At 39.4% G+C, this 26,193-nt stretch overlaps 3 protein-coding genes across 5 annotated transcripts in view; 1 reads left to right on the forward strand and 2 right to left on the reverse strand.

Annotated features, from left to right (window-relative positions):
- Positions 1 to 42: 42 nt before the first annotated feature.
- Positions 43 to 8,355, reverse strand: LOC110975500 (FERRY endosomal RAB5 effector complex subunit 3-like). Of its 3 annotated transcripts, none has more exons than XM_087130592.1 (14): positions 8,214 to 8,258; positions 7,918 to 8,116; positions 7,446 to 7,619; positions 6,835 to 6,983; positions 6,270 to 6,451; positions 5,766 to 5,865; positions 5,274 to 5,493; positions 4,936 to 5,020; positions 4,373 to 4,494; positions 3,999 to 4,136; positions 3,437 to 3,532; positions 2,820 to 3,022; positions 2,162 to 2,287; positions 43 to 891 (listed from the first exon to the last, which is right to left on the reverse strand). In XM_087130592.1, exons 2-14 carry the CDS (start codon positions 7,922 to 7,924, stop codon positions 799 to 801), a joined length of 1,695 nt encoding a protein of 564 aa, XP_086986718.1. In that variant the 5' UTR covers positions 7,925 to 8,116; positions 8,214 to 8,258; the 3' UTR covers positions 43 to 798. The 3 variants fall into 3 exon arrangements, with proteins under 3 accessions (XP_086986718.1, XP_022083733.2, XP_022083732.2); XM_022228041.2 differs by having other exon boundaries at positions 7,896 to 8,116; XM_022228040.2 differs by lacking the exon at positions 7,918 to 8,116 and having other exon boundaries at positions 8,214 to 8,355.
- A 432-nt stretch (positions 8,356 to 8,787) lies between these two features.
- gcc1 (GRIP and coiled-coil domain containing 1) overlaps positions 8,788 to 26,193 on the forward strand; it is a 109,261-nt gene continuing 91,855 nt past the window's right edge. Inside the window, exons 1-2 of the mRNA XM_087130595.1 lie at positions 8,788 to 9,059; positions 20,165 to 20,305. The gene's annotated coding sequence lies outside the window, so the exon portion shown is untranslated. The remainder of the gene's footprint in view (positions 9,060 to 20,164; positions 20,306 to 26,193) is intronic.
- On the reverse strand, positions 10,561 to 25,791 carry LOC110975398 (uncharacterized). Its single transcript, XM_022227856.2, has 5 exons — positions 25,386 to 25,791; positions 13,789 to 14,006; positions 13,059 to 13,273; positions 12,601 to 12,726; positions 10,561 to 12,276 (listed from the first exon to the last, which is right to left on the reverse strand). Exons 2-5 carry the CDS (start codon positions 13,959 to 13,961, stop codon positions 11,690 to 11,692), a joined length of 1,101 nt encoding a protein of 366 aa, XP_022083548.2. The 5' UTR covers positions 13,962 to 14,006; positions 25,386 to 25,791; the 3' UTR covers positions 10,561 to 11,689.

Below are 26,193 nucleotides of genomic sequence, written 5' to 3' on the forward strand. Positions count from 1 at the left end.
AGTACTCTAACAATGTTTCAAATACAAAATGGACATATGACATAAGTGTTAACAGGAGTTTTAATTCAAAATGAAACTGAACATGCTCAAATGTCTGGTTTATGTAAACACAGAAGTACTTCATATTTGGTAAAGATATTTAAGTTAGATTTCTTTAAACAATGAAACCTGGACATGAATCAAACAGCAGTAAATTTTTGGTAAAATGTACACTCACAATCCCAAAGCTGGTTCCTGTTTAGGGAAAGCTTTTAATCTAAAAGCACAAAATCATGTGAAATATCATTCTGAGAGCACTGCAGGGCATACAACTTGAACAAGGATTAAAAAATATGCTGCTTACTATGTTACCTGACAAGCATTTTTTGGTAGCTGCTAAAGTAAGTAAGTGTTTAAATCGATCAACTGTAATGCCAAAATGCAAGATTCCACAGAAATCAAACATCATGTAAGTGTTTGGTTTAACGGTTGGGAATGTACTATGCATAATTTATCAGATGCATAGTACAGTCAGGAATTGGATATTAGGGAGGATTAAAATTTGGTAGGGCAAATCGTCCAACATTCACCAAGTCTAGAATTCAATTTGGCAAATCGGCTAGTTTTGTAAAGAATCTGGAATGTGTTTTTATAGCCACTTCTAACGTTCTGTTGGTATGATAAAAAGGCAATAAACAGAGGTAAACAGAGAGTTCCGTAGAAGGTACACACCTAACTCCATGGGACATACTGAAAATAGGCTTGTTGATGTTAATCTCAACAATGCTGATGAAGTGTTACAATATATTGTCCACGTTTCTATTTATGCTGTGAAAGATCTAACGTTCTTGAGAGCCTGAAGATTTGTGGTAGCATCGCACTGAGTTGAGCAAACAGATCATCAGAAATACCCTGAAATAACCAAACAAAATAATGTGCAGATTTGTGTAGATAATATTCAAATGCTCAATACCAGCTTGCATTATATGTATATTAAATGTATATAGTAAAGGTTGCTTTAATGACAATTACACAACAGACCTTGGTCATATGACGGAATTAATGTCTCATGACATTGTACATTGCAAGAAGGACACAGAAGGAGTTACAACCCTGGCACATCAAAGTGCTCGATGATCATCACTGCCCGGTCAGACGAACAATAGTAAACATTCAAAAACTGCCTGATTGCTGCCTGCAGCTTAGCTGGACAAGTCGGTTCAGTAATATCCTAGCAATATTTGTGGTGTTTTCTTTGCAATTAACTGCAACTTATTGCAGTGACCAGGAAATAGAAAGAAAAAATATTTAAGAGTAGATTTACTTTTGCCGCCGTGAATAATTTTTAAAAAAGATTTTGATGCACTTTTCCATTATCCATGCAATGTTTGTAATTTTATTTTGTCACTCCAAAACATCAGTTTTCAAAGTCTTTGTATGAATTTGGCTAAGACTGGCTAACATGTTTACCACCACAGGACAGTTAAGTTCACGAAAAACAAAATGCACTTCGTCACAAGGAGTGATCATGAGATCTCATAAAATACCTTTATGTGTGTATTCCGTAATAAAAATGATTTCAATAAAACACAAAATCTTATAAACAACTTGGCTATTTATTCCCAAAATAAGTCCTGAAGAAAGCGTTTGATAAGGGCAATGACTGCACATGAACACTTCGGGTACACAGCCTCATACGAGCAACTGCACAAGCATTAAATTCGATGTTGTTGTCAGATCATACCAAGCACCAATGATGGCATGAATATTCAACTTCCTATACTGCAGTATTAAACATTTTATGGATGCAGATTACCAGCGAAGAATTACAGCGATGATCATAGGGTACAAAAGGGGGCTTATAGTTGTGAAACAGGTGGTGTGTAGCAATCATTCACTGTGCTCTGGCTATGGACATACCAGGCATGCCAGAAAGCGGCAATTGGCCAGATGTTAGATCCCGGGCAGTCCGAACTCCTTCTGTGTCCTTCCTTCATGATTTTACCCAGAATATTCCTCTGGGGTTTTCCTCCCACCTCTAAACCTGTTGCTGCTTCTAATTTTCTCCTCTCTACAGGTTTCTTGCTTGTGAGCTTCAGTACCTAGGGCACTTTTAAGGAATCTTTGGTGTCATTACCAGAAAAAATTAATAATAATAATAATTACATGTAATGCCTGGTACCTTTGGAACGACAAACTGGATGGTTCGACTCTCACTTCCACCCCATTGAGCCATCTCCATCATAAAACCTTTGATGCACTTCAACACAAGCTCCGCCCGCTTCACACACCAAGCGATTGTCATCTCCTGAAGGATGAATTAATTTGCATAAATAATCAAATTCACACCCCTTTACCAATTGACCTCATTTCATTTAAAACAAACAGTATATATCATCCCGATTACCAGTTTCAATAAATGAATAAATTTTCATAATTAGTTAATTTTCATAATTAACTCCTCCCTTTTGTATCCATTCAACATTTGTTTTTTTGGCATCCTCACTGAGTTGTCTTCAAGGGGCCTTCAAGTGCTCTTTGATGGGTGGCCTTTGACAGGCCTTGACCACAGGGAATAAAGTTTTAAATGAAATGCACATTCTCGGACATCTGCCTATTTTATTTAAAATTTAAATTAAAATTAAAATATAAATTTAAATTAAAATCTCAATAAATGAAGAAAGTCTTTCTCGGACCTATCCAAGACAAAAGTCCAGTGACATCATTCATTACATGAAATGAAATCATTCAACATTACTCAAGCTGAATATTCCAGGGAACACAATATATAGTAATCTTTGTTTGCAATCAATTACACCTGCATACATGACTCCACTAACCTCATACATTTCATAGAGTAGGAACAGTGGTAGAGTTATGGCATGAATGTCAAACTCTACGCAGCATTTCAAAATATTCCGGAGAGCCAGGATACAGGGATGACGCGAGTTGATGTCACTGCTACGGAGGCTATCATCGGCAACAAGATGAAAGACAATATGTACCTCAGCCAAGTTGGAATGTTTGGTGATGTAGAAATCCCCTGAGGAGGACACAACGAGACAATGAGTGCTAACTTGCTGTGTGAGTACCTCACTGAGCAATTATCCAGAGAGCACTTGCTGTTGTCTCAGCCAAAGTGAAAAAAGGACAGATAAAGATCCACAGAGATTAAGAAGGAAAAGTCTCTCCACATTTCTTACGTGAGACTGGAAAGCATCGGTAGCATTGGGAGGGTAAAATTCAACTTCTGTTCAAGTCAGTGTTGTGTGTTCAATGTACAATTGATCTAAAGCAAGCTGAAGTATTTTGCACGTCTCCTGTGGTTGCTCACACATCTCTGGGATTGTAATAGATCACATTACGAAGACCAGGCAAAGAGTAGAGAAAGTATGATTGGAAAATGGAAAACTTTTAGAACTTTGGATACAGATTTTGATGTACAACAAAATTCTACCTGTCTTGAGATTGGAAGTGACTTCACCATCTTCTGAAGACTGTCTGGATTGATTTGATGCCACTGATCTTCGGTCAGCACTACCATTGCTAGACCCTAGGAGTGAAGAAACAACCACTTTATTTCACCTTGGGCTTAATATCTTCGCATCCAAACTGAACAGGATCAAAGGTAGGGAATAAACCTCAGAAACTTTCTTTGCTGAGCAAAACTCGACAAAAAATACTTGACTTGGCAGAAGAGTTGTCTAATCTGACAGCTTGCATAACCAAGCAGCGAAGTATGCAACAACAAATATGCAGGTTACTTTGCTGAACAAATACAATACAAAAAACAATCATGAAAAGATCCTGCGCAATGAATAAAACTACAGTTGGAGGACAACTTTGAAAGTAATTATGAGGAGGAAATATTAAAATAATAAATTGTGGCAGAAGATAATCTCGAAATTAAAAAAACGTTGAGCTCTGTATGTAATTAGTGAAATTATAAATCAACAATGAAGGAAGCAAGGATGCAGGAGATACTTGGGTCTCATGCAAAACGATCTTTAGTCACTCACCATCTTGGCTAATCTTCTCAGCTTTTCTTGCTCTGCGTATGGTGTTGGCTTGTACGGCATGTTGCTGAATCACTCTCAACTGAGTGTCAAGGTCAGGAAAGTGGAAATCAGTCGACTGCTGGCAAACAGCTGCAAAATCTGTCCAAAAAAAAACACAAGGTCAACCAGCTTTGAACAAATAGCTGGGGGAAAAAGATGATGTGAATCCTAGCACGTCAATTCTTTTTGGCTCATATTTTGTCCTGTTCTTACATCTTCAAATTATGTAAATTTCTCCCATGAATAATTTTATATGAAACATTCACAATCGTGCAAATTTTACCCCTAAAAATGGCCATATTCGTAAATTTTTGATGGTTTACTTGTATGATTACCTCGCTTGATGCCCGTGTAAGAGTTGATCCTGTCGTCCACCATGAGAATGAGGCCGGACAAGGAATAAGAAAACAAGGACATCGCTGTTTGTAACCTCTGGGGTTGAGGTTCAAGAGACCCACTGTCAAAGATCAAAGGTCATAGTGAGACTGAGGACGGATTATGAGTATGACAACAAAGATGTCGATATTTGCAACCTCTGGGGTTGAGGGAAATAAGAACCACTGTCAAAAGATCAAGTCAACACTGTGAAAATTTGCCAGCAATAAGTAATAATTTTCCAGTTTCAATTGATTCAACTTCTGTCTGGCTCACAACCTGAAAACTCACTGAACGGGTAGAACGGTAGACAGGAAATTGTATCCATTGAGGCACTGATTATTGAAAGGACAAAAAACTGAGATATTAATTTTTAAAATAAATACCAAACCAAAAAAAACAAACATAATGACAAATCAACTGTTTCATTTTCACCCAGCAGTGGTTTAAGAATGAAAAGAGAGAGATTAAACTTCTCAAAGAAACTTCTTACATGTAAGTCTGCATTATCAGCTCAACTCACCCCTCTCTGTTTGGTTTGTGTTTGCAGAGATCTAAGACATCTACGGACATCAATCGAATATTATGCATGGTTTTCATCTGTGCACCTGATGAATGGATAACAAAGTACAGGAAATGACTACAATGTCCAGGTGAAGTCCACTGCGATATAACAGTATCAACAGAAATGTACCAGTCACTAGTGTTTGCCCCATCTATTGACCAGACACTGCATGGCATTTACATATCATACGACCCTGAATACAATCTGACCAAGTTGCCATTTTTGCTTGTCCGACTGACAGAAATGCCACCACTATAGCACAGGGCCTCAATTTTCTTCAAGATTTCTGCTTTTACCGAGATGGATGGTGAAACTTTCCTCCAGTCTAGGCTCTTCTACAAGTTCTTTCCTCCTCGGCGCCGGCAATGAGTCTGACATGGCTCGTATCCTGCGACTCACAGGTCCTTCAGTACCGTTCTCCATATCATCTCCTAACTGCTCGATCCAGTTACGGAATTCCAATCTCTGAGTGTCTTGAAGATTCTTCAATTCACTGTCCCATTTGGCTTCTTCAAACTAAACGAGAAAATAAACCATAAGTCTGTTTAACATTCAAATGGTGCATTTCTTGTAATTTTCCCTTAGTTGAGGGAAATCTTGATGAGCCAAACTGTAAATTGATGGTGCTTGCTGAACTCAAAACCTTGCTCAACTTGCAAAAAGGGCTTGCAGTTAACTTTGAAAATTTCTAGTCAATGAATTTCACGACAATTACAGTAAGTAAATGACATTGTATGCCAAGTTGTATAATGTTTGTATGTTATATAAACCTTAACTGCCAGACTTACTTGGATGTTTTCAAAGTGTTGAGCTGCTAACCTGTTGACTTGTTGGTCATTATGGGTGTAATCAAGATTCTGAACAGCTTGTTGGATCTGAGCTGCTTGCCTAGAAACATGAGAATTCAACACACTGTGGAATGAATTTTAATATTCTTACATCAATATCCAAACATCACAAAATTAAACATCATAATTGGTACCACTGTTAAATTTCATTTTCCAATTGAGTTGGCCACACAATCTTGCTCTCCTAGAAATAACCCCTAAAATTTTATCTAACCCTTCTTTGGAGGTATGGAACATTTCAAAAAATGTTGCAAAATGCAACAGAGTACGCCTAAAATGAAACGTGTGCGAGGTCATTCGGAGGCACATGCTAGGTTTGCCCTATCAGCGCAGCCTTACATGGACTTGTGCTTGTGCTTTGTTCGCAAAATTGTTTCAAATTTATGCATAATTCTCAGAAAAAAAGAAGAAACATTCTTGAAATAAAATATTCTCTATTGGTACCTTTCTTGAAGCTTAGCCAATGCCTGATCCCTCTGGATCAGAACATCCTCTACGGCCACAGCGTAAGTATGTTCCAAACGAAAGAGAATCTCCAGTGCTGGTGAATGGATCAGTTTGTGATACAGCTCTGCAAATCCTACTTCTGGTTTGGGCTTGCTATCCGGTGCATAAGCCACACACTCCTATGAAACGTGATTTTGAACAAGAACAGTTAAGTAAATACCGCAAGCTGTTTGCAAGTTGAAAATAAAAATCGAACATTTTGATTTAAAATACCACAATGCAAAGCATTTCTATTAACAATGGGCATGAATATGCCTTACACTTGGGTGTTTTCCACAGATGCAAAAATAGTATGTATTCAGTTCAAAATTTGCCACACGTGCTCTGCCTCTGAGCACACACCAGTATACATGTACATGTAGAATGCAGTGTAGGCCATGCGATGTGTTCTTTCTTGGCCACCATAGGGTGATCAAGCAAACAGTTGTGGCCAACAACTTCCTGACCTACATGTATTTTACTGTGTACCCAAATGGATCTCAACCGAAGATCAAATTCCTACCTGTGTGTATGCCTTGGCCCATTTATCAGCAATATTTCCGATATCATCGTCACCGGCTTTCTGCAATGTCTGAATGGCTTCTTGTGCATTCTGATCATGAAATGCAGCCGTCTCCTTGGCAACAAACTTATCAAGATTCAAATTGATGTCTGCAAATTAGAATGAAGAGACTTCATTTCAAAGCCTAGCAAGTAGGCCTATCTCTGAATATCTTATCTTTGCAAAAAGTGTGAACAAAAAATAAGTAACAGTTTTTCTAATCTGTGGTAACCATTCTACTTTGGTGGTCATGAATATACTAAACATAAATTATTTTAAAAAATACCGGTTTGTTTTTCTATTTCATTTCAAAGAAAACTGGTTTTTATATTCCAAGTGGCTTTAATGTAAGTCTACTGTGTCTAAATCACCTGGCTGTGGCTAGTAGGAACACACATGTCTAAGGGAAGTGGTTGTAGTCACTAGTCACAGTTATCCACAGGGACAGGTGAATCTTAGCCATAGCCAATACATACGCACTTAACTCTTTTGTAAAGATTGTTTCACTGTGCCTCTTCTATTATGATTACAACCAATAGGCTAAGCTACCTAATGTCTGGAATCTCACCTACCTTCCTCTACAAAGCATGGCAGATTGTGTGTATTCACCAGTCTACCCACAAACTCCCGACTGCTAATGTTCAGTGGTATTGATATTGGTACGTGGAGTTTGGACAACAACTCCTTTGTTTTGAACTGAAAGAAAAACTCCTTCTCGGTACTTTTAGGCATTGTTGAGGCCCTCTCTGTCATGGAAACAAAGAATAACTATGTTTGATTTGTTGTACCAATAGTAAATGTAGAAAAGGGGATGACTGGGTGGGATATAAAGGCTAAATCTAGTTTTGTATCGATGAGTGGGGATTCAGACCAATTGAAATTTCTGGCTTCATTTCCATAGAGGCTCTAGGGTGCATGTAAAGTCATACTGAAATGGGAGGATTTGCTTGGGAGTGTTAGGGACAGAGGTTAGCTTAAATCAGAAACATGTAGACATACAGCACGGTATTACAATCACATACACAAGGGTTGTCCACTGCTAACCACACATTGCAAACTTCTCTCAAGCGTCTCATACACGTACTGAGTACAGGCCTAATCGGCAATCAATCATGTGGTGTCATGCTAGGCCTACTGTACTGTCATCATGTCATGCATGTGGGCCGGCCTATCGTTCAGCGGGCACATGACTCTTGACATGCTTGAAGTGGCACTGTACTGTACAATGCCGGCTTTCTTTGTCCTGCGAAAACATGCAAAGTCAACAATTCACAACATTTCACAGCTACGGCCATGTTACGTCCCAGCTTTGTCAACGAAAGTTGTTAACCTAAGCCTACCTTGATAAAAGCGCTTCCTGATGAGAAAAGTTTTCTTCTTCTGGCGACCAGACTGGTGCCAATCGTTGGGGTTACAGTTTCTCCTTTCAGTTTTAAGCATAGCCAGTCTGGGGACTCGACTGGGCGCTATAGGGAAGAGCACCCGTCTATTTCACGTTGAAAACGCAAGTATTGTTCCCCGTATCACATGTAAATGTAGGTACAACCGTACCGGCGAGAGGTGTCAGGAGTGGTGCGAGAAAGGCCGAAGGGTAAGGCTTTGTGTAGCACTTTTGACCAATCAAGTTCGCCAACCAAGTTCGCCAATCAAGTTCGCCGATCACCTCCTCATTTCAGCTTTCCTTCATGAAACAGTTTTATGTAAAGTAGGGCCTCTTGTTTTATTTTAGCCCACTGCTTTATGCAGTATTTTTTTGTACTTTAAAATCGAATGTCATGTTGCTAAATTAATTTACAATAGGCCTAATTTACAATCGAAGATCAAATTTTACTAAAGGAAAATTCCATGCGGAGCAATACAATCCGAGTAAGTGGCCAAGGTTGCGCCATTTTGAATATTCAGCACTGTTTTGAGTTGAAACCCACATTCTGCTTGTGTTCGAGGGTCGAGCCTTCAAGTTCACGCTGCTGACATTAACAAGGACAGATGGAAACTTCAAATTCAGCAGTGATGACCAGACCATCATGAGAATGTTGTAGAAAGCGTCAAATTTGGAACTGTGTATATACTTCGGAAGCCTATGCGAGAAAGAGCACAGTGGGATTTTACATGACTGGACAACTCAGACGATGAAAACATGACAGAAGCCTCTATCGTTACTGACTTGACAAGATGAAACTCTTGAGGTAAGTGATTTGAAATGCTCAACGAATTTTATTTTTCAAGTGTAAGCCTACATGACATGTACTATGTGGTCCTACGAAAATCATCTTGCAAATCCTCGTGTCCCAAGTTTGTAGAGCACGGCACAAGAGTTCCATGGCATATACGGACAACACTTGATGCCCCTGTGCACAAACCTATGAGAATTGTCTGAAAAACCTAAGTGTTTTCCAAGTAAATGCTTCGGAAGTCTCCTTGCTAAATTTTACTTTTGGGGACATTTTACTGCTTTCTGACGACTGTTGTAACATTTAAGGGAAAGTTAGTGCTGTCCGTATATGGAATATGAGTGAAATTCCACGGTGGCTTGAATGGTAAGTAGGCTGTGACTGCTTTAGTTTTTGTGAAAATCAAAACCACGGATTCTTTGACGTCTTTCCTTGGGTTCTGGCATGCTGCCACTAATCTGTTCTATAGCGTAGCAAAAGCTAAATCAAGTCATATTTGAAGTTCATTTGCATATGAATGATCGGCACGTGCGACTTTCAACACGTGGCAACTCTACCCTGGCGTCAGGGCGCGGTACGGTTACGCGTAATTTGCATGAGACTGTTCGTCACGTGCATGCCACCTTGAGCACGCGTTATCCGCTCATACGAGGGCGCCAAATTTGGTAACTGCGAATCATTTTCAAAGACTGATAGCAACATGTGCAGAACTGAGTGTTGTTTGAGCTCCGACATTATCTTGTTTGGGATTTTGTTTTTAATAGAGTTCAGGGAAACAAAACTGTCGCGATGGCACTATAGATTGAGTAACCTCGTGTTTCTTTGAATAACATATAATTGTAACACTCATTTTATATTACTTAGCTTTCCTTTTAGACGTTAATGTGAAAGTATAGATGCATTTCTGTCACGGCCATCCCATACTTTTTCTAACGGTGTAAAGAAAAGCACGGCAAATAAAATTTATACTCAGGATTTTCGGGGAACAAGTGATGCTCCCCGCGGCTACATTGATGTTGACACATTCCTTACATCGTCCCTCGGTAAATTGTACCAAAATAATTTTTGACCAGTAAAATTCATTCCTGGTGATGGCGCTTGGACTGTGCCACGCTTCAAGTGTCACCAAAATATAACGCATTTTCCACAGCAAAGCGACTGATCCAGAACTGTAAACAGCGCTCTCTTGTGTAGTTAAAATACATCTGGTTTTTATTGCCCGTTTTCCAATACCTGTTATATCCCAGGTTTATCAAAACACCTGTCAGTAGGATTTAACCTATAGAGTTGTACAAGCAACTAAAAATAACTGATTCCAGATTTTTCGTGATTACATGTAACTAGTGTTGCCTCATGCAACTCTATTTTCCACTAAGTGACTGTGATAACGCTTTCCCGGATCCAGTCACAGAAACCAAACAGCAAAACTGCGTGATATAAACCTCTAAAAACAGTTTTAGAAAAACCTCGTCCCGAAGAGTACAATATCATGCAATCACAATCAAAGAGAAATGGCTGCAATGTTGCACAACGAATTACAACTTTTATTAAATTTATTTTACAGGATCGTGTGATTTGTCTCCATCTTTATCAAAACTTTGATACTGAAATGATAATAGTCACCTTTTACAGATTATTTCCAAAACAAAATGCTTTCATCTTTGGATGATTTTGTACAACAGTCTGCCGATAAATAACAAAAGAAGCATCCACGGAGTTGACAAAGCGTCTCATTTAGGACATCACAAGTGGTATAACCGAAGGATACGATCAAACTTCACAGAAAATTATAATTTTTTTTATTAATGTATTGATATTTCTAGTCATAAACATAGAGTTGGTTTCCCTCTGTACATGGGAAGTCGTCACGTGACCAAAGCAGGTCACTTTAAACATTTTGGCACACGACATAATAATCCAATAGTTCGGTAAAGCTGTTTCTTTGTTATAACCGAAGAGTTTAAAGTCCAGGCATGTACATTTTAAGGTCTCTCTGTTTGATTCATGCACATGCTGATAAAGTATGACAAATTACGTCACTGAAATCACACGACAAAGTACAGATACTTTTGCGGGGAAGTAGCGTTGAGATTCAGGTGGACAATTTTTTCACGAAACGATTTTCCCCAAATTATAGGGAACGTTGGTGTTCTTAATTGAACAGTTTGAAATCACTTACATTCTGTTAAAGTTACCTCAAAATAAAGAATCCATTATACCAGCCTTCTCTTTTTACTTTGGCTGGCTTCAACAAGTGGTGCATTATAACATTTATAATTGACAGGCACAAACCTGAGCTGTGGGTGTATAGGTCACGTGAAAGACAGTGTTTTTTTCAATATACAGCACAAGTGGAAATGATTAATACCTATGAGAATTTACATCAGTGGAAAGGGCGCTTATACCAACAATTTATTAAGCGTGAACGCGAAAAGTTCAACCAAAAAATCTCCAATCATCAGTCCGATTAGTTGTTGTCCTTGAGATACATTTTGAAAGGAATTCATTTCGCCATACAGCTGTCACTTTAATCGATTATCAATTATTAAAAATCAATTAAGAAAACCTCTTTAGTAAATCGTCAGGTTAGAAAACTGCGTTAGAAAACTGTGGATTTATCTTAATGTTCATCTACAAAAAAGGAATCATTTCTTACACACGTAAGTCACCTGGTCAAGGGGATCTCCTGGTACTGGGACAAGGGTGATCGTTTTGAAGCCCGCTTTCTCTAGAAATGGTTTGAAGGACTCCCGACCGAAAGCAGCGCCCAGTCCTAAGCCTGCCTCGTCGCTCAAAGATTGAGGAAGAGAACTGAACAGACTACAGGTGTAGACAAAGACTGACGCAGGGTTGTCACGATTGTCAGCGATTCTAGACTTCATATTGCTCTCCATCATTGCAAACAATCCCTCAGGTTTTAAGATTCGATGGACTTCTTGAACGATGACGTCAGGCCGAGGAGTGTCCCGGATATTCTGGATGGCCAACACCACGCCAAATTTGCCGGACCAATCGGCGGGCAGGTTAGTTGGGTCATGAGTCTCCACAGTGAGATTGAACTGTTTGTAAGGCGAGCTGGGAGTGGTCAGCGGCTCGCCAGAATTGCTCTTTTCATCTTTGGACATACGAGGGTTGTTACTGAGGAAAAAACTACTTTCTGGAAACGCCCTGGCTAGTTTACGAGCCGCTGATCCATTGTGGTTGTTGATTTCTAGCACGTTGGTGCCTTGCCCTGCAATTATTTAAGAAATATGAAGATATAGTCACTCACAGAAAACTAGGGAAAAACATAATAAAACAGATCTGTTCGGACAATTTTAAGAGGCACGGAAATGGTTACGAGAAGAGTAGGTCGCTAAACACCGACGTTTTTGTGAGTATATACTACGGGCCTCGGAAAAAGACTTTTTTTAATTAATCATGTTCTTTCAAACAGTTGATTTTCAAATTAGAAATTTAGAGCCAACGTAAGGAGGAAGCACATAATAGTATCTCGTGAAATTTGTTTTTCGACTGTCCGAGGAAATCTGTTGCAAAGATTGTTTATATTTCTGACCCAGAATAGCTTCAAAGCCTGGGATGGACGGTATGAAAGCCTCCAGTAACGATGCCTGGACGAAAGTATCGTAGCATTGATTCCTCCATTGATGATAACTTGGAGAATAGTCACCACCAGTAATTCCTGGCAGAAAAAAAAACAATAGAGCATTTAGAATGACTGAAAACAATTGGAATACTTTCCAAAACTTCTGAATGTGGTTTTAAGTCCCCATCTGATGTCGATATACTTCCTCAAATTGTTTTCTTCTACGATTTTACTTCTAAATTGAACTGTATGTCTTCAACACCAAATCATCTGTCGATGTGTATATGTGTATGAATTAAGGGATTACAAATGAAAAGTTTAGAGATTTGAGTTCAAAATTTAGAACTTGTACACGACCATCCAATCAAAGTATCACTTCAAAAATTTGTGCATATACAATTATTCAACAATATGATTTTGACGTTTACCAGGCGGCCCAGATGTCTTCGTGCATTCAATTACTTTCTCGTAGACACCAGAAATCATAGGCAATCCTTGAGCGACCATTGACCAGTCTATTATGTCTCCAAGCCGCGTCACAGCGGGTCTTCGATGTGGCGGAAGAAGAAATAGTTCGCTAGTTTCCTCGTCCACTTCGACAATACAGCCAGATACCATAGCACCGAGCCATTCACGTACATATCTGAAATGTAAACATGGTAAAAAAAACCTAACGTTAAATCCAGTCAGTAATATGAAACTGAAGATCAACATTGAAATGCTTTTATGCAGTCCGAGTTGCGGATTAAGGGTTTACACCACTCCCCGTTTTATAGTATCCTCTACGAAGGCAATTAATGAAGACGTTTCGAACATACACCTTGTCCATGGTTAGCGTAGTTTGTCTCCTTTCCCGGGCAACAAGCCAGGCTTTTTTGTCCCGGTGTAAAATTGAATTCGATTTGCGCCGTTCACGTTCACTTACAAAATGTAGCTACAAAGACAAGATAATTGTACATTCTTTGGGAAGATACTTTCTGACGACATACTTTATAACTATTCTTTTTTTCCCCTTTGTTTTAGCCGCAGAGATTTGGAATTTATGATCGATCTGTTGTCTTGATTTTGCTGCTTTTTAATCTCCAACCCCTTGCATATTGCTTCTCTGGCTACCCCCGGTCCCTGCTATGCCCCTGCACTTTTCCCAAGAAAACTCACCTTTCTTTCAAACCAGCCGCATTTGCTATTTCCTTGGCACTCTTTGGTTCATCGAACCCAGCCATAGCCTCGAACAAGCCAGTCTTGTGTCCCAATGACAAGGCAAGGCACAGAAAACCCTGTGTGACTGTCTCAGCTAATCGGTTGCCAAACATCTCCTCCGTCTCAGCCATGGCGATGGTAGACTGGTTCCGTGTAGCCTAGTTCGAAAAGCTACCCTAAAAGAACAAAAAAAAAATGAATCAGAACCCAGGAACTTGCTGACTCCATAACGGCCTCAACCGGGATTAATGGAGCCACCATTTTGACTAATAATAATGGTGTGTTCTGCAAAAATACCCCTTCGTGATGAAAACATACCTCAGTACTATCGAGCTATAGGTCAAACTCACTGATGCCAAAGTAGCGAATCGCTACAGAACGACTTGGACAAGTTTAACCCTGCTTGCTACGACCTCATTCATGCATGGAAGTGATTTTTCGATCTTGATTCCTGAATCTATCATATTGAACGAATAAGTGGGTATAATACCAAACAATTTGGAGTTCCAAGCCTCACTTGCAATTTTTTTAATGTGGCTTAAAGCATAATAGATATAATTTATCACAAATTTTAAATTATTCTAAACGGTAACTATATGAATTGCAATGAACTTTTATTTCTTTGCTGTTATTTTACTCTCCAAATCCAAAAATGGAAAGGTAAACCTGACATTCAATTCAAGATGGGCATTAAATGAATACAGTCTATATAAGTCTTGGAGATATGTTAATTGACGTTGACGAAATTTACGGGGAGTCCAGCGAACAACCTCTTCTATAGTCAGGCTCTTTGCAGGACAGTCTCAAAAAATATTCTTAAAAAGTTACATCACTGCAAAATTTCTCCGTCCTTAAAAATAAAACAGTCAGAGATAAGAAAAATATGTTGGAGGACGAACTTGTTCCGAGAAACCTGATGCCATGTTACCATGTTGGCAGGTGGTTGCCGTGGAGACAGTGAATATAATCTTGCACGTCCTATGGCTTTCATTCTCCAAAGAATGTCAGTCTATACGGTCGATTCATGTGTGCGCCTCCACCAGTTTGCAACGCGTTGACCGATCACATTGCGCGAAATCTGTCGACACTTTACAAACGCGCATTGGGTCGACAGATTTCGCGCATTGTGATTGGTCAACATGTTGCAAACTCTCGGAGGCCCACTGTAGTGAATCGCCTGTATTAAGTATGCCTGTATGTAGGATTCCTTCCTCCATGATTTAGATGCAGGCCTATATGTGTGAGATGTTAGATGACTGAATCAATGGAGGGCACAGGCCTATCTGTAAATAACCAATTATACTCACGTTCGAACGGAGGAGGGGTTTCAAGTTCTTTGGGAGCACGTAAGAAGTTTAGGTAAAACCTCAAGAATAATAATCATTTATTTGATTTAAGAATCAAAGTTTCTGCGACCCAGCTACTGAAAAAACTGACCTTCCTCGACGTTTAAAAATTCCAAAGGCTGAAGAATTGCACTTTATGCTGTAATTACAATGCAATATTTACTGTTCAGATTTCGATACTTTGTACTTCGGATCTTCAAAGTAACCCGGACAGTAGGCAGAGTTTTGGCATAGGTTCAGTTGCAAATGCCAGCGACTTATCAAATGGCAAATACACCGTTTGACAAAAATACATACAGACGCGTTAAAGACAAACAAGATAAACACACAATACTGGACACTTCAATTCCAAAAGAGGACAAATGGATGAATAAACATGTACAGTGCAATGAGGCGAATTCTCCCACTTCGGTCATATAAACCCAACGGTTGCTTACAGAAGCTGAAATTGTTAACAAGAAAGGAAAAATCAGCATAGCTCAGTCCGCTGGCCTCCTGCGGGAGTCGGGGACACGCCCTCAACAGAATTTGACAAACATAACCCAAGTGCTAATCCGCCAATCCACACAAACTGTACGGTCTGAGTATCGTGTGTTTTTTCCCACGGACTGCGGCTGTTTCAGAGACTAACAAAGCCATACTGCCATGGACTTTGAAGTCCCGGTGTACGACCTTTGTCGTATACCCTAATAGTTTTCGTGTACATTTACAAGTACCAATTCAGGAGCAAACAACCGACAGACAAAGATCAAGAAAAGCTCGGGAGGCAAGCTACATACACGGGCTGTTATGTGTAAACGTTGAGCTTCAAATATTTCTTGATCCGTGCACTACTGAATGCGTACAGGATGAAAGTCACATCATGAACCTGACATGGCACTCATTCTCAAAAGACATAACAAATGACATTGCGATAATTGATGGCTGTTACAGACCTTACCTTCTCCAAGATAAAAAAAAAAATGCCGAGGTAGGATCGAGCAAGTTGTTCGAGAGAACAAGACGTATTCTAAATGATTGGGAAATATACATACTCTTTTTTGGCCAATGACATTTGTCATCTTGCGACTTGACAATTTCGTGGAGAGTACTCCCTGTGTTTTCAGCCGATGACAGACTGAACTTTTAATATACATGTCTATTTTTACCGAATACTTAAGAAGAATGGAAGTCATATACTGCACTCATGTTAGTTACAATGATAACAATCCTCAATGATTGCAATAACAAGATGTCCAAAGAGGTTTCTTTTTATGAACCGAACCTCCCATACGATACGCTTGCAAGCACTTCACAAAAAAGTACTTGTATATTTGACAAATGATTGGAAAAGCAACGAATTACAAGAGAAGATTGAATTTCTCGTTTTGTAATCGCAAAATTCTTACGAAATATGTATCATATGACATTCATCAATATCACCCCGTTGTTCAAAGTCAACTTTTCCCCACATGCATAGATTTGGATGATAAAAGCAAATCACTCTTTGAAGCAAACCTGGCCGTTGCTACTTCAACTGATGAAATTTTCTTCTGAAAATAATGCACTGAACGACGTATTGCCGCCGCTTAGCAAAATCGATTGAGAATCTTTCACAACACAGACATGTGGCATTTGAATTGAAAGTTTCTTGTCAAGCAGATAGTGAAGCTCATAAACCATGTAGGCACCAAGTGGCTTCTTAAAATCGTCACGTGGTACTTTCCCCTCTGGGCTATGACACAGAGTCATGGATTTTGTCCGATGCTTCAAATCACGTCTCATACGAATTAACATAAAGATACACTGACCATGACTCAATTAATATTATCATTACATAAATCTGTGTAATTGAATTTGGAACGTAGATGTCATCTCCGTCCAGCTTTTTAAATGTAGATGAGAAACTAGATACGCACTGTAGATGCACTAATAAGTATTATCATTATGTGAAATGCACTGCGCTGGTCGTACTAAGCACTGGTCGTACTAAGCACTGGTCGTACTAAGCACTAGTCCAGGCAACGCGAATTTATGTAATAAATTAACGAATTTATGTTCACCTTTTGCGAATCTGCAGCGCGAATATTTTGATCTGGCCTCCCAGTTGCGCTCTTGTGTTCACTTGCTGCCAAGTGCCAGTTTTGAATGCGGTTGTTTTCTTTTATTTCATTTTGGGGGACCTGATTTTTAAGAATATTTTCGGAAATCTTACAATTTCGAGAATCATCAAGAATTTCTGATTCCTTCGGATTGCATGACGCAATGTCTTTTAAGTTCTCATTGGATAGAGTCCAATTTTGAGTAAAGAAAAAAGGGTAGACATTTCAGTGTGCCATGTAACACATGGAAACGTAAGAAGATGAATCTTTACCCACAAGGCTTTGAAACAGAATTTTGCTTCCTTTACAGGATTTTGTGGAGGGAATCAGCCTTTTCCATAGCAGTGTTGTGTGGTTGGGTAGTCAGGGTAACAGAAGGCGTAACAAATCAAACGAAAGTTGTGTCAGCAGACACTCCGTCTTTATCTCGATGGAAACTGCGAAGTTTCGTGTACTGTTAGCAACGCTCGTAAACCCCAGTGGACAGAAAGAGTATCACTTGACCTAGGAATTACCTAACCGTGTCTCGACGATTGGCGTTATTTGTTGCATAATGAATATTATACGGCGAACTCTATCCTGGCTTTTGGGCCAATTAAGAGATATGTTGCGTTTACTGGCTGCTCTCGCATTAAACAGAATTTGGGGTGCTGATCTTTACTAAAGCCGCTCTCTCAATTCTTCAAACAATGACTAAGAAACCGATGGTTTACAGAGACCTTACACTAAAGCGTCCGTATGTTAATTGCTGTTTTTATTTTTGCTGGATCGAAAAACAGCAAGAGATTCAAAATATGCACAAATTTTCAAGGGCAATGTTATCTTTTAAACATGGAAATACTAAGAGTGAAAATAATGACAGGTTTAAACTGAAATCGACTGTCGCAAAATGGGTTACAAATTTGAGATAATATATCTTGTTTTAAGTTAAAGCATAAACTTCTCGAACATGACGAAACGGTCGAGTTTTTAATATGAGAAATTCACTTCTCATGCAATTTGGAGATGATCTTTAATATTCAGCGTGCAAAATGGATGTGAAAACGACCGCGCAGTCTAAAAAAAATTCTACTTGATCGCCGACTGAAATGAAAAGCCATGAATGACAAACTCAACTTTTTCTTGAAAACGACCTCCCCACAGCTCCCGTTGAAATCTACTGCACGACACCCGTATCGCAAAACATGTGGAAAAAAACTAATTAGTATCGTAGATGAAGAAAATGCAAGTGTGCTCCGTAAAATGCCGCCGTGGGCTGTAAAACAAATTGCGTTGTATCAGCCATGATCTGTCTCGCATATACAGGTATTAAAATAGAAACCATTCAGATTCAGCAATTGTTTATAGATATTTAAAGGATATAAAATAACATCAACTGAAACAACTATGCCTGGGAGTTCTGTGTGCGTCGCTGCTTGATCAAAGTTGTGATTGACATGCACGTATAGCTAAGAAAAACCATCTTGCATTCTTGCGAACTACGCATGGTTCGATTCGGGATGCGATGGGGTCACAAGATGAAAACATTCAGCAAACATGAATGTGAACATGAATAGGGTACGAGCAAATGGCAACTTGGTGAGATGGGAGACACAGAAATTTAACATATATCTACTCCTGTGACACAATCCTAACCATAATTTCAAAGGAAATAGGCGACGTTTTCTTTTCAAAATTGTCGCCTCATAATTAAAAAGAAATCTCTCAGAGGCAAACATCCGTGCATATATAACTCACGTAGTTTATACCTCACTCGCACCCACACCATGCATGCCCATTCACTAAGGCCAGAAAAGAAGCCGGGAAAATCGTCCCTCCTATTAACCATTGTACTGTACATACTCCATGCACGCTTCAAGCAAATTTTAATCTACTTTACCCTGAAATGTCCTGAACTATCATTACAAAAAGGTACAAAGTGATAACAAAGACGACAGTTCTATCATTTGGCTGCAGATAACGGAGCACAAAAGCTAATAGGAAAAGTAATTTTTACTCATAAAACGTCCATCAGGGCTGACTTGATGAAAAACAAACATTATGCAGCATTCATGGTTTTCAAAAATCATTGGGCTAATCAGAAGTTGATTTTATGAAAAGACGCGCCTTTGGCTGTTTTATGTACATGTAAAGGCCAAAAATAAAGACTTAATTAACTGTCGTGTTGTGAGATGGAGCGAATCGTTGCTGGCTGATTCACACTGACAGTTAATTTAGTGAAAGTTCCGAGAGTGTTAACCAATGGTCGTCTGTCAGCTACAAGGCCGAGTGTCCTCGACCTTCTGTCTGCTGGTAAATCGCGCTCTTAAAACATGCAGCAGGTAATTACTAAAGCTTTCCATTAGATTTCCCACGCTAGTGAGTTATGGAAGAAGACTCTTATTTTTGGCAAATTTACAACACCTTAGTTATCATTCCAATGAAAAATTCCACTAGAAATCTTTTGCACAAGTCAATAGCACATTTCGTTTGGCTTATCAGATTCGGGCAACCACTGAGGTTCTATCCTCGAAGTTAGTCATGCATATCTAGTTGCATCGAATGCATTATGCACGTAACACACACCTGCACTTATGCTCTTCTTCGAGGACAGATCCAGACCCAAATTTTCAGGGTGGGGGAGGGTTAAAGTTGTTGGAATTTCTTCTATATGGTAGGCTTCTAACGTCTTTTGGAGGCGTTAGGTATAAACGTTGGGGGCTTTTTACACGCCTTAGGAAGGAAGGAAAATAAAATACTCCTTCATCACTTTCCTTCTAAGTATGTTAAAAAGACAACATGCCCTAGAGAATGGCACCCCCCCATCCGTCAATGCTCCACTAACACCTAGTCGATATTCTCATCAGATATAATCCTACTTTCAGAGAGTCCTTAACGCCCGAGTGACATCAAAAGTCTATTTTGCAGGTTTGAAACACTGTTACCGGAGGAGAGAGTAACTTGGTCACCTCTTGTGTGTGCTCATAGAATCATACACTCGATTGCACCTCATCCTTTTGATGGAGAAAATCCAATTTACGATGAATCACTGTGGATTCCCCAGACGAGGTAAGATATAACTTGGGATATTTGAAACCAGTCTTGCAGAGAGTTGTCTCGATTATAATTTTGACTGCAACCTGACACCGAAGCTGTAAAAGAGAGAGTAATTATAAACTATGGACTACTCTTTATAAGCCAAAAACTGTTCATTGCGCCTTCCATTCTATCATGAATGGAAAAAAATTCATTTTATGTGTATTCCTTAATTTTTGGTCAAAGGTCACGACTGACAAATCAAAAACACAAGGGAATATTTAACATCAAATCCCCATTAAGGTGTTTCGACAATCTAAAACGTTTCATACGCAAATCACCATTATATACAGGTAGTAGGCGGATGGGGACCCCCCCGCTCTGACACAAAAGGTTAAAAAAAATTAGGAAAATAAGATAATTACTAAAATAAATTCAAAACCAAGATAACATCCCTCAGAATGTTCTTATGTGTACAAGGTGGAGCGTTGAGACATAAAAAAAAAATCTCCGGCCTTACCCCCCCCATAGAAAAATTCCTGGATCCGCCCCTGAGTAGTGTTGAAATTATTGCCTTTATAAAAAAGTGCAAACAGTCATTACAAGTGTGTGGACAGTGGCAAGCATTATGAAAGGAAGTTCCACTGTCTAAAATTAGAATCAAATTAATTCTGAAACAAAACAATACGAAGAAATTATACAATAAATAATTTCCATGACACTTTTTATATTAATTGACTGTGTGCAGAGTCCGTTGCACTCTCTGAACGTTAATTAGATTGAAAAGGTATACAATAGATTCTACCTTGAATGCATATTACTACAATCAATTCTCTAGAATAGTCTTGTCTATAATTTACGACTCATAATTTGCTATTTTATAACGAAATCTGTTTTAAAACGTCAGCGATTTTATTTGCCAATTAAGGATTACAAAGAACGGTACGTTTTTGTTCCAGATCATCAAAACTGGATTCTGATTCATTACAGGAACCAGACACCGATATTGACACAGTGTGAAGTTCAATTAGACCCATTATTGCCCCAATTTCAAGGGGCTTCAAGGTTAGCTAAACATGGAGCTTAAAAATGTCTAGTGTCACTCTCGCATACAGCTGCTAAGACTGCTTCTTAATTCGCCTCAAATCTCCCATTAATCTTACCGTTGAGTAGTAAACCGGAAAGCATCGCAAATCAAAAATTCACGCTTCAAGTAAATTAAAAAGACAAGCGGCAACTTGCTCAGACACATTCCCCTTCCATCAGAAACGTATTTATTTTACGCAATGGCCATAACCCCGGAATTATTTGATTAGCAGATTCACTTGACATCCATCCCAGTATTTATAGTAGCAGTACCCCGGGGGTTTTTTGGCTTCAGAAGCGGAGACGGCGAAGCAGGAAGCTCCAAGTGATATATCGAGTTGTTTTCAGATGTGTCGCCGGGCCGGTGTTTTCCTTACGGTTATTTTTATCCAAAGTTATCAATCACCATCTGCCAAACACTTATTACACAGTGTTTGTTTGGACATTAATAATACGATGATACATGAAAATGACTTCATTCTAATCAACAGAAATATTAAATTCGCTAAGTATGGATTACATTAAACCACAGAAAGAGGTGAGCGACTGAAGCCCGGCTTTTCCCAACGGTACGTCGAATCTAACGTGAGACATGGAAACTGACTCTCGATTTAGCCATCCAGATTTGAGGGGGGGGGGCAGGTATTACTCTGAGGATTCTGAACAGATTCATGCATATTCTCGATAGTAACGAAGAGACCCTGTATCATATGATGTTAAATACACAGTATAAACTGGAGGAAGCAAAACTACACCGTGAAAACGCATCGATAAAGATATTGCAGGACCGTATAGTGCGGTACAGGCGAATGACTCAAAACTAAACTAAGTCATTGTGCTCACTCAAATTATTAGCTTTGTTAGAATTCCTTTAAGTTTTCGATTTTTTCCTGTTAGTTTTGTTTTCCTTGAATATTTGAAACCAAAAGTGACTCAATTTAACACAAGCTTCGTGGCACTGTATTAGGCTATTACATCAGTTTGAAATTAATGGCGATCTATACTGAAATAATGTTTGAAAATCAATCAATCCGTTCCCTCTCAATTTTAATGATTTTTAAAATAATATTTCAAAAATCGCACATGTTTCAAGGCGCATATCACATTTTCCGTTTAAAGTAGCTTATCAACTAGGGAATGTCATGGAACCATAGTTATATCCACTAGGGAATGTCATGTAACCACAGTTATATCAACTGGGGAATGCCATGGAACCACAGTTATATCAACTTGGAAATGTCATGGAACCACAGTTATATTGCCCGTTTTGCGTCTCAACATGAATTGAAATTAAAACGACAGGTAAAACAGACTAGAAATGGGAATTTTTAGCCCACGCTTTCGATCTTCTTCTCAGTTTCTGTGCCACTGATTCACTATAAAGTTTCGTTTTTTGTCATGCTGTAATATTATCTGCCAGTTCAAATTAAAGTCCCAAACCTTTTTTGACAAAAATTACCAACCATGGCCACTGCAGTAAGCAAAGCCGCACACAGTTGACTTTAACCGTGAAAACTAATACATTGCCATCTTTATATTGACACACTATCAAATATTAACTCAACTTGAGAATATAAATGAATACCATAACTAAAATATACAATCACAGAAAAGGTCAAAAGTTTAATAACGGTTGACATGGATGGTGCCCAGCAGGTTTGTACAAACAGTCTGGTCGCTGTAACAGAATTAAACCAATATACACTGGCACGCATAAATTTTGTCAAAATGAAACGAACCAATCAGAGGCACAGGTCGGGGATGAAGTTTGGCAGTGCGAAGGATGAGGTATCTTTGGGCCAACGAAGTCGGACTGATAGCCCAATTGTTGTATCTATAACAAATGATCTTGGTTTATCCAAATAGGCCATGAACTTTGATGTAACCTTGAAATATCTGAGTATGCGTGCAGCAATGAGAGACATAAGACTCAAGAAATGGAACCGGTCCATCATGGAAAATTTGCTTCGCTACGGTCACATCGTCCACCATCTTGACAATTCGACTTTAAATGGGGGAAAATACTACAGCCCAATGTACAATTCATTTAAATTCTTGTTTTATATTTGACTTAAGCCCCCCCCCCCAACAATCCCTTGCCCACCCTCTCAGAAGAATTAATGAGCGTAGTCTACAGCCCCTCCCACTCAGATTACTAAGAAACAAGTCAAAGCACAGGTGTACTCAAACCCCTGTAAACCCCAATAAAGCCTTGTATAACTTCAAGTCGTCTATACCAACAACCTGCTTTAATCGTTAAAGGTTTTGAAGTCTGTACTTCTCAAAACTTGCTGCACTGAAGTTATTGTTTTGTACACTCGACGTATAAAAATTTAAATAATGATTCATCTGCCCGTATGGGATAAATAACTGGCGAGTTATGACGCAATCGTTTGGACAAATTTCCCACACATCGTACAGACCTCGCCCCTACAGCTAAAGTTTATTCCCAAGAATCATTTCAAGGACCGGTCAGTCCAGATATAATTTTACTCTATCCCTGAAAGCAGACGGTAGCAAGCTTACCCGTAGAAAATCAATGTTACAAAAAAACAATGCGTTTCGCGTGTAGACAAGATCCAACGTCTGCTCCAGTTAGTCAGCACATCATCTGGTTTAGGTACGATACTACGTGTAAGAAGGATTATTATTCGGCTATACTACATAATCTGTTGCCGTGGTTACCGGTCTTTTTGTACTTGATGCATTTAAAAAAATGCTGAGATTTTGCGCGGCACGCGATGTACTTACTTATGCACACACTTGTAATACAGTATTAAATAAATATTGGCCCAAGATGCTGCCTTTTATTGGTCACTGAAATCGAAAGCATTGCTGCTTCCCTGAGTTCAATTGGGGTGCCTAAAATGTCGCAGTGAGCAACTCTGACAGGAAATTTCAATTCATAGTCATGCTTGTTTTTCTCTGGACTGTAAATTTCTGGCTTGCCAAAATAATTATGGTGAAGTGGGCAGAATGGAAGGCAAAAAATAAAACATGTTAAAAAAGCCAATTCAAAAATAAAGTATGGATGTTACTTTAGTAGAAAGGCAGTACTCAGTGAAGAAGGTCGAGACAGACAAAATGTCTGTCCCCAGGGCCTGTTCCCTTGTGACTTTTACAAAGTGCGTTTTCTTTCTTTTCACTTTTATGATCACCGTGTTGAGTTGTAATCATTACCAGACGGAACACAGTGGGAACTCCCTGTGTTACACGTAATTGCATTGGAATGTCATTGTAAAAAACGTAACTCGTTTTGTGTCTATTTTGGTCGATATTCCAACAACGAACCAGTCGTTGTGTAGCTTCCCATGCTCTACCGCCAAATGCTGAGTTTGGTTCGATTATCTATCCACAAAAATCACTCCAAAGCACAAGGCAACAATTAGCCAGTCTGGCGTCTGAATGGTCTCCAAAGAGTCAAGGTTACCGTCTGCCTGGAAAATGTCCTGTCTAATCATCCTTGATGATTTCCACCCCCCCCTCACCTGCCCAAAACAACCTCTCCGAGTCTAGGTTCAAGTGCTCGTGCTACGACTGACCTTCCACTTCATAATAAATGACAAGTGCATCTCCGATGCCTCTCCACGTACGCGCATTCAGAATTGGGCAGGCGGTCATTAATTTTGCGCGGGTATAAATACACAAAACATCCCGGAAATCGTTGAGGAGACGGCTCACGCACAAGTGGAAATGGAGTCGAGCTCTATGTGGACTGCTTCTGTGTGATTCTAACAGATACCTATGTAGTATTAATTTCACTTGTTTGTGAGTTGAACGATCTTTCTACAGTGGTCATAACAGGGGAAGACAGGATGTGCAGTGAGCGTTACTTGGGTCAGTCCGTCTGTTCCCTGCTCTGTCCTCAAATGCGCGAACAGTCATGTTGCACTCGCATAGCCACCAGCAGTCATCGGTATCACACACACGGAGCCACCGTACAGCCCACTAGCGCTGAACCTCATTGATCTCAAATTTGACTTCGTTTTATATTGACTTTAATTAACAATATTGAAGAAAATCTCACCTTAATCACGCCTGTTCAGTTATCCAGGAGCCAATTCACAGAGACTGTCAGCGTCTGATGAGAATTCGATGAGAAACTTTTTTCCCTCACAACCAACACCCCTCTTATCGCATAGACCCACACACACTGCACGAAGAGGAAACCTAACCCACGGCGGGCAATGGCATAGATTGATAAAAATAATAAGTCACTGAACCGCAACCTCAGGGCTTACAAAAAGAATAGGTTGTGCACAGTACGAACTCTAAGGTTCACGATGGCTCTACGTGAAGCGGTGAAACACACGCCGTGTCATCGCCAGCAAGCGATCTGTCATGAGGATATACGAGAGTTGGTTGTTACATTCATCTGCCGATAGTCCACTTTGCACCCACGCTTTTAGTTCAATTATTACATGCATAATATGCAGCACTTTGTGAAGGCTGTTTAATATGAACGCATATGACGGTAGACTTGCTACTAGCCTTCCCGCTAGAAGTACTGATTGTATGTCGTCAGGCTTCAGTGAAAATAATCAACACGAGTAAAGAGGAAACTCGGTATGGGCGGGTCCGTACATAACTGTATGGTGGTTGATGGGGGGAATTACGTAGAGCAGAAACCCTTATGATTAGGAAACTAAACATATTTTCACATAAACCAATGGAAATGAAGAAAAAACTTGAAATCTTGCAATGAAATGAAAAGAATTGTGGGTAAGATATCAATATCAATGCCACAACCAACCACACTGTGCTGTGGGTACGTCATACTGTACAAACATTGCTGAACTTGTCAGCAAATGGAGACTTATTCTGTACAGACTCAG

Source organism: Acanthaster planci, linkage group LG20 (genome assembly GCF_054643075.1).
Source record: "Acanthaster planci isolate LZ-2023a linkage group LG20, COTS_SCS, whole genome shotgun sequence".
Classification (NCBI taxonomy): domain Eukaryota; kingdom Metazoa; phylum Echinodermata; class Asteroidea; order Valvatida; family Acanthasteridae; genus Acanthaster; species Acanthaster planci.